The 9442-nt window shown below is 37.5% G+C and overlaps 1 protein-coding gene across 4 annotated transcripts in view; it reads right to left on the reverse strand.

The window, feature by feature from the left end:
• LOC136827883 (cytochrome b-245 chaperone 1-like) overlaps positions 1–3822 on the reverse strand; it is a 48848-nt gene extending 45026 nt beyond the window's left edge. For 3 of the 4 annotated variants that reach the window (XM_067085372.1, XM_067085355.1, XM_067085364.1), the window contains exon 1: positions 3663–3822. In XM_067085372.1, the coding sequence (XP_066941473.1) occupies positions 3663–3741 (79 nt within the window). In that variant the 5' untranslated portion in view covers positions 3742–3822. The remainder of the gene's footprint in view (positions 1–3662) is intronic. The other variant, XM_067085374.1, reaches the window with a different exon arrangement.
• Between the last annotated feature and the right edge of the window lie 5620 nt (positions 3823–9442).

The following is a 9442-nucleotide window of genomic DNA, read 5'->3' on the forward strand; positions in this document are numbered from 1 at the left end:
AGTCAATCTGAACAAATCTCACTTCAAAAGTGCACCCAGGGGTGAGCTTAATTGATGATATTGTGTTAGGATGGGGTACTATTGTCATATCCCAAAATCACTGCATTCATGAATGAGCTTGTTGATCTATATAAAATGTAATTACAACTCTACATGCTAGGGTTCTGGATTAGCTGGGCCTTCTGGTCCTATCAGATCCCTGAAACCACAAGATGGACTGGTATTTGCAAATTCGTGGAACTCTATCAGCCATTCATTGCTTAAGACAGAGAAAAGAGGGAGTTAGAATGGTTGGACAGTGAGATGGGAGAAAGGAAATATGAACAGAAGTAAAGTAAAAATCTAAAAAAAGATGCAGCTCAGGATGTGGGGATACTGCAAATGATCTTTAGTAATGCTTACAGTACAGTCACCACCCTACTTACAAACAAGCTATGTCCCGGATAGCCGTTCATGTCTTGAACTGTACATAAGTTGGTTTTTAATATGCTGTGGATAATTTTTGTTGATGCTCACATTCCCCTAAGTTAAGTGGAGTTATAGATTTTACTATTTTCACTGTATTTTGAAATCATGAAGTATTGAAAAGAATTGTTTTGGAAGTCAGAAAGATAAAATGAGGATGAAATTTAGATTCATGCAACTTTAAAAATTTAGTATTATTTCTATGCTTTGAAAGTTACGACCTTAGAGAGAATTTCGCAGGAGCAGTGTATGACACTGAAGTTCATAAAGTAAACAAGGAACACTACCATCTATTGAAAAAATGCATACTAAACATTTCCTATGGGGAGAGGAAATATAGAAAACAGGAATTCATAAAAAAATGAGTTAAATCTGGAAGACGGAAATAAGTAGGAATATTTCACGAGTATGAACGAGCATTCTCATGAATGTAAGAATACATTGGAAGTTCAAAATGTATACAAGGCACACTACCATCTATTGATAAAAATGCATACTGAATGTTTCCTATGGGAAATGGAAATACAAGAAATTGGAATTCATCAAAGAAGGGGTTAAATTGGGGAGATAAAAATAATTAGTAGGAATATTTTATGAATATGAATGAGAATCCCATGACCAACAAAAGCTGAACTCATAGAAGCAATAGGAATGAGCATGAACACATTATTATACAGCACATGTGCACATCAGGGGATAAGGGTAACCAAGGAACCAACTGAGGCACTACATGATAATGTGTAGGATGAAGTGCTACTGAAAGCTCACCAGGGCTGAGCTCCTTAGCAGTGCAGCAACAGCAGATGGAGATCAAGAGACATAGATAAACCAAGTGGTCAAGAAAAGCGGAGAAATATGAACTCCCCAGAATATCAAGGGAAGGCCACATCTAACTGACTCAACGCTAGGCAAACTGTATGTGCCATTCACTCACTTTCCAGTGAATAACCCCCTCTGGCTGAGAAAGAGGTTTTCATGAGGAAAGAGCAAAATGAGGGGAAAGAGCAAAATGATCCGGTTTTATGGGGCTTGGAACCAAATAAGATTCTTATCGGCGCCGATAATTTGGTATTATTGGCGCCGATAACCCCAAAAATCAAATTTTCAGTTAGGGGGTTATTTCTTGGGGACTGCCAACATCATCATCACATGCTTTTTAGCCTTCCTCCTATTGTTCCCAAACCATTTCCATTGCAAAGGGGACCAACTTGCACACTCCTCACAGGGTACCTACTCCTACAGAAGGAGCAGTATCAGTGGGGATCCACAGAGGACATACTAAAGCATCCACACACTCGCTTACAACCTTCACATCTCCGCGATTCATTCTCCTCTGACAGTTTCACCAAAAAAATACCAATCAGAAAAAGGAAAACAGTTTTCAACTTGACAGTGAGCAGGAATACAGCAAGGATGGCGAAAGAAAAAGTGCTACCATGTTTTAACAACCAATTCCAGTGTTATGCACAATTACTCCTACATAAAAGATGATGTTTGTATTACCACAGGAATAACTATAAACTAGCAGACAAATGATTGGGCCCCACTTGAACATACCTAGTGAGGGCTGAATGGAGGTGCTCCAAAATAAACATGACATGATTGTGAGAATATTAGTATCACACTTATAAGAATATTTAGGATATTTAATGTAGGAGGATTTTTGCTACCAATGTTTATATTAAGAATGTGTATACAAGTAGTTATTTAATCAAGCCTCCTGCAAGAAGTTACGATTATTTCTATATTATACCTATACCAATCATTTAGGAAATTTACCATAAGTTTTCACTGCCAATTTTCATTTGTCAAAATTCTTGCAAGAAGTTATGATAACTTTTATCAGAAAGCATTTTATACGATTAACAACATCTTTCTTCCTACCAGAAGCAACATTTAAAGAATTCATAGCCTCTTTTTTTGTTTTTCATCAGTCTATTCAGCTGCAAAATGCACAGAAGTCTAAAATATGTAGCCTATTGAAAAGGTAAAAAATTAACTTAGAAATTTTACAAAGATTTCAGTTGCATATCTTTCCAGAGTATAAAAATAAATCAATATGGGGCCTTCATCTGACAACAATTTTATTAACTTGATATTCTATCAACTTTCCAATAATAAACCACCTTAGTTTTATGGTTCATGAGATGAATCTTCAAAACTTCATAGTCGATAAATCATGAAGGGCTTACTTCTTACGGAAAAACCAAAATTAACTAATGAAAATATGTTAACGTAGGTCATCTCTAAAGTGAATCTCCCTTGTTAAGTTACGTATACGCATGTAAATCAATAAATAATGAAGCACTGGGTGTTCATATGGCAGAATTTCACTTTTAAGCCATTACAGCATTTCGGCCTTGAAAATATTTTCCTATGCTTTAATGTGTGCCTTGCACATTTCTGACATTAGTTTCATTACCAAGCGACCTAACTAACCTAACCTAACCTAAGGTACCAGCCTTGACCTAGATCATGACACTGGTTTCTAAGCATTCCATGAACTTACCTTAAACTGAATGAGAACTATCAATGGGATTAAGTTTCTTTTATTTAAATCGTTCTATGTTCCCCCCCCCCCCCGCCTATATAAACCCCTCACCCACTGTGGTCCCATGAATCGTAAATATAAATTCAGGGTCCACTATCTTTGATATTACGCATTTTTCCAACGAAATAAATATCAGAAACATTCCAATTGCACATTAAAACGTGAGGAAATATATTTTCAAGTTTCAAAATGGAATAGCACTTTAATAAAATAATACCATTCATACTCAAGAAATCTACAGGTACTGTAACTGCCAGGTGCAGAATACTGCGTAAGAAAAATGTTTTGTACCCTGGGCCCATCCCTAAAATTACAGGATATACATCCTTCCAAAAGGATCACTGACATTAAATTTTCTCACTGGGCATAAGGCGTATTCTATGGAGCGTACTCATTGTCGAGGCAGCTCACTCCACTTCAAAGCTTGCATGCCAATACTCTAATTTACACGCAAGCGGGAGAACGTACTTCTCAAAACCGTGTAAAAAAATCTGCTTTATCATTCTCTTACCAAATCTACTTCAATTCAAGCTTTGAAAATGGGAAAACGATGACAGGAATTCTACGACTATAGTCTGGCAACCTTAGAACCTGACACCACTCGGGAACGCACGAGAGATAATTTCAAGGGTATTTCAGCTCTTACCAACGAAAACACTCCATGACTTCACTCCAGGGGCGATAGAGAGGTGTAACAACTCCCGGCTGTGGAATGCTACGTTCATTTTGGCTTCATAATATCGGAAAATCTCGAGGAGCCAGCGCAGCGTTGTCTTGTTTACATCTGTCAGCTGATAATCTATAGACGACGTAACAACGGTTGCGACAAGAGCTCCTATCGTCAAATTTTAATATTTTCTGTTCAAAAACGTCATATTGCTGTCCTTATTCATTCAAAATATGTTGATTTAAATTTTTAAAAAGAATTTACATCACTAAATTGCCATTTTCGACAATGCCATCATGTTTGACAGAGGACGCGAAACCTCTTCCGATGTGGAAGTGAAATCTTCGATACTTCATAAGCGCCGTCTTCTAGAGTCTATACAAAGTCTCCCTGTCTGTTTACAAAATGACATCACTGCTATGATTAGTTTTGAACATGAACTGTCATGAACTTCTGCCGATCGAACGTACAGCACACGTTTCCCGTGTTGCCTTTGAATAAAACATCACATCTGCACGGAGAGTCTGTTTAAAGGCGGCGTAACCTATTTCTAAATTGCTATTTCAGTGTGATGCGGAGAGCGACATTTAACCAGTTAAAATTTCTAAAAGTTTAAATGTCGAGAATGATTTCGTCATACCGAGCCACAGGTAATTGTAGGTCCGATGAAACTCAGGTACCCAGAGAGTGGCTTCATTCATATCAAATTCAAGCGCAGGAATTCTCATGCTGTAGAAGTCGATTCAACGATTTTTTGCTATTACTTCCAGACATGTACAGTGTTTCATATAAGTCCGAGGAGTCTGAGCTTAAATGTTCCGGACTTCATGTACTCTTTAAATGTTATCTACCACTGGTAATCTGTTATGGATGACACCGAAAATGTACGCGAGGAAATAAATCTTGGTGGTCTTATTAGAGGCACCTGTGACACGCCAAAAATCGCCAACAAATATTTAATATTTATTTAAAAAAAAATGTCAACAGATAATTATGAATATGCCTGAAAAGTTCAAGTCGGGCAGGGCGATATTGCTTTAAATCTGACTTTATTGCGACTGTTTGTTAGTTTATTTTAAAAATACACTTAATTAAAATATAAATAAAATATGCGTTTTTCATGTATGTATCGCTACCATTGTCACTGCCTGATCATTACAGTCAGTGTGTGCGTGTGTGTGTGAGATGCATTTTAGTGTCAGTAGGCTATACTACATAAAAGAATACTATAGTGCCAGAATTTTTAGCTCTTACGCCCATGACTCAATGGAGGCCCTTAATGTTCACTGACTGAGGCCTGTACTGGACTTTGATGGCCCTGGGAAAATTAGTTTGGATGTAACAAACCACGAAATTAGAACGTAAGAGGTAAGGCTCGTTAGGTATGAGACGTTAAAACATAAAAACATTTCAGCATTAAGCGAGCCATTAATATTAAGGTCTGTGGATTATCTTTAGACCTTGGTTAATATATTCTGCGAACGTAATGAATTAAAAATGTTTGTTCTCAATCATGCTTTTTGCCAATGGAAGTGCCACCTAACGATGGCTGGGGTGAAAATAAATTTAATGACATTAAATACTTCTTTTTGGTATGTGAATCATATATATATATATATATATATATATATATATATATATATATATATATATATATATATATATATATATATATATATATATATATATATATATATATACATGTATGTGTGTGTGTGTGTGTGTGTATGTATTCAGCTAAAACCACATGTATGTAAAAAGCTAAAACCACAGGAAAACTATTCCAACACAGTCTCAAGCTACAGTGTTCAAAACACCGAGGTGACTTTCAGTGTAAAAATGAAAACTGAAAAAATTACAGCAAAAATATTCAAAATCATGGAAGCACAGCTCAACAGGTGATTAATAAGATAGAAGCTTAAGGATCTCTTTAACAATAAATGCGTCCAGTTTGTACAGACCCTGGTTTACATTCAGTAAGTCACCGTGATATTCAATCAATAGAATGGAGTAGAATGTAGAATTTAGGCCAGGGGCCAAGCGTTGGGACCTATGAGGTCATTCAGCGTTGAAACGGAAATTGACAGTGAAAAGGTTTGAAAGGTGTGACGGAAGGAAAACATCGCAGTTGCTCTATGAATCAACTGTTAGGAGACTGTGGAAAGTAAAATGGAAGAAAGAGAATATTAACGGAGGTACAGTAAAAGGAATGAAAGGGGTTGAAGCTAGGGGTCGAAGGGACGCTGCAAAGAACCTTAAGTAATGCCTACAGTGCACCGTATGAGGTGCACTGACGGCACTACCTCCCTGCGGGAATTATATTCAATTAAGCCAGTTTGGTCTAGACCAAATTATCAAAATGGATGGTTAAGATTCTTTCACCTTTAGTGGGAAGTATTTCCAACTCTAACATCAAACATAATGTAGATCTGATACGAAAACTAAATGGCGTAAACATTAATTTTAAGTTCAAAATTATCACCTTTTATATTGTATCTATTTACAAAAGTACCTATGGATGACTGGTTTGAATATGTATCTGAATTTATAAGTGCTTATAATTAATCTGTCCATTACTAACATTTTAGAACTGATTAAACTTTGAATTTGTGATTCAGTTTTTACTTTTGATGCTAAATTGTATACACAAAAATTTGGTATGGCAATGGGAAAGCCTCTTTCGCCTGTTTGAAGATGTGGATATAGGGGATTTTTTGAAAATAGATTGTTTTATCTAACACTTTACCATTTGGTGTTTTGTGGCATCTTTTGCTAATGGGCTTTAACCGGAACTGTGAATACATTTACTTTTACAACTGAACAATTTGGTACTTTCTATTACTTTCACTTATGAAGGACTGTTTTTTTTTCTCTCATCGTACTCCAAACGGCTTTAAAATTCAGTTTATAGAAAACCCACAAATGTAAGCTCATATATCCAATATTATTTAAATCTTAGCGATCCAGTACAGAAGGCTACTTTTTCTTTTATGTTTTTAAGAGAGACCGCAGAATCAACAAACAAGTTAACGGAAGAGTGTATAAGACAGTAGTGTGAGACCAACTTTGATGTATGGAGCAGAAAGATGGCCGGTAAAGAGGTGAAAATGCTCAGGTGGATGAAACGAGTAACTTGACATAGGTCTATTTCGGGTATGTGAATTATAAGAATTATTCAATTCTAAACAACCTGACATATCTGTGCACCTGTGACAGGGATCAAGGGGTGATACTGAAGGTTACTTCTAATAATTCACCACTATCGCCAAATTAACTAGTACTATCAACTGAAGAATCATTATGCTTACAATATTCTGGTAGTTTCCGATTGGAAATCGAAAAGGACTTGCCCTAGTCTTTTTTAATGATTAAATAAGAGTAAAATGACAGAAAGGGAAGGGGAGCTAATTAACTATATTTATTGCGACATAATTTTCAGCGCCAAATGCATGGCTCGGTGTCGTGAAATTGATTTACGCTTCTCCGCTATACTTATGCTAATGTCCAGAGCGTTAGCGTTTATAACAGGTAACTTGTATGCTCTGAATTCTAAACGATATGTCACAGGTGTGGCCTGACTATTCATTTGTGAGCGGTTTGTACGAGATCAACGTAATTTACCGACAGGATCTAGTTTTATAACCGACAACGCTCACGTTGAAGTTCCTTGTGTCTGTCAATGTTCCCTTCGGTTTGTTTCATTTCGATAGGGTTCCAAAATGAAATTACTATCCCAAATTCACTTAATGTCCTGTAAAGTAAACAGTGTATATGTAAAGTGAAATTAAGGTCGAGTTTGAGGACTATATGACCTTATAAAAGCATTTCCATACGTGCATACATTTGAAAACTTCCATGAGGAATGGTTTGTTTCGTCGCGTCAGCCTGGGATTAAGTTGACATGGCGACATGAACGTAGGCATTTGTTTTACGTACTCGGAACTTCAAGACAGACTGCGCGCTCTCTCTCTCTCTCTCTCTCTCTCTCTCTCTCTCTCTCTCTCTCTCTCAACTGAAGAGATACAACACATCTCATTGTGGGAACTTCTTCACATACAAGATGTGTGACACAGGGAATAAACTGCCACCAGAAGTTGTCAACAGCAACAGTGTGGACGAGTTGAAAAGAAAACTACACAAAATCATTAAAAGAACAGTGTGAATGAACAGTAAAACCTGCTCCTAGAGACAAGTGAGCACATGATGTCTCCTCGGATGGACTAATAAGTCTTTGAGACATCCTAATCCTTGTAACTCTCTCTCTCTCTCTCTCTCTCTCTCTCTCTCTAACAGCACAAATCTTACAAGTCGGGATGCTGTTGAATATAGGCTAGAGCCATGCCTCACAGCAATGTTACAAAATACTCTTATTGTTTTTCTTTCTTTTTTCTGTTGAAAGGCATTGGAATGTAATGGAATGGAATACAATCATAATTCAGGTCAAAGGCCGAGCGCTGGGACCCATGAAATCATTCAGAGCAGAAAGGTTTGACGGGTGTAACAGGAGGAAAACCTCGCAGTTGCACTATGAAACGACTGTTAGGAGAGCGTGGAAAGAAAGCTGGAAGAGAATATGAACGGAGGTACAGTAAAAGAAATGAAAAGGGTTGCAGCTATGGGTCGAAGGACGCTGCAAAGAACCGTTTCCCCACCCCTCGGGGGAGTCTTTAGGGGACGGAATTACAAATTGACATACAAGCTTTTTATTACTGCATGCAGACTTGAGTTTCAAACATGATGTCATTGGTGTGCTGAATTTCAATTGGCTGGTGGTTCTCACACTCTCGCTGGTGCTCCGTAGGATGCGTCTTTTCTGCGGCTTGCAGGAAAGGGCGTGATTCCCATCTCCAGCTGATAGTCTTGATTTGCTTTGTTGTCAGTAGTTGTGTCCAGGGGTGCTATATCGTTGGGTCTCCCATCGCATCCTCGCAGATGTCCTGTGGTTTCCTTAAGAAGGGGGGATGAAGTCCGTGCTCCTTTGTATATTTAACGCCGGCCGTTGTTGATTTATACTCACAGTCTCTGCTATTTGCAACCTGTGGAACCAGGCTTCTCTGTGCACGACCTGTGCTTTCTAACAATTCTCCCAGCATTGGTCTATGCCCTTTGCTGCATCTTACGGAGCACCAGGAATGCCCAAGCTGCCACCCAGACCACCAGTGAGAGAACGAGACCCACCGACCAATAGAAATTCAGCACCCGATGACATCATGTTTGATAATCAAAAGTCCACATGCATGCACTAATAAAAACCTTGTATGACAATTTGTAATCCAGTCCTGAGGACGCCGCCAAGAGGTGGGGAAACGGTCATCAACTAGAAAAAGAAAATGAAAATATTGAATAATTCTTCTTTGTTCCTGAGAAGCTTCCCTAAAGAGAAAAAGAAGTACAGACTAATTTAAAGTCTTGATAAGAAGATAGTATCTGCGAATAATGCCACTGACATCAATAGAAATTCTGTAAGAGAGAAGATATGCCCTTATATTATGTATACAATATATATATATTTATATAAACTGAACTCGGGTTTCTGCTTAAGTTTCCCTTATCTTTCAATGACGACTGTTTTGAATTCTGCAACATATTTATCACGTTTTATATTGATTCTTTTAACTGAAATTGGTAAAATTTTACCGAATTTATAATACATAAACAATTGGAAACAACACAGTTTAATCCGTGACAGAACATGGATTTAACAAAATTTGCCTCTAGGTAATATATACATGACACAGCCAAGTGTAATTGAGAATCAC

The sequence above is a fragment of the Macrobrachium rosenbergii genome, chromosome 3 (genome assembly GCF_040412425.1).
Source record: "Macrobrachium rosenbergii isolate ZJJX-2024 chromosome 3, ASM4041242v1, whole genome shotgun sequence".
NCBI lineage: Eukaryota > Metazoa > Arthropoda > Malacostraca > Decapoda > Palaemonidae > Macrobrachium > Macrobrachium rosenbergii.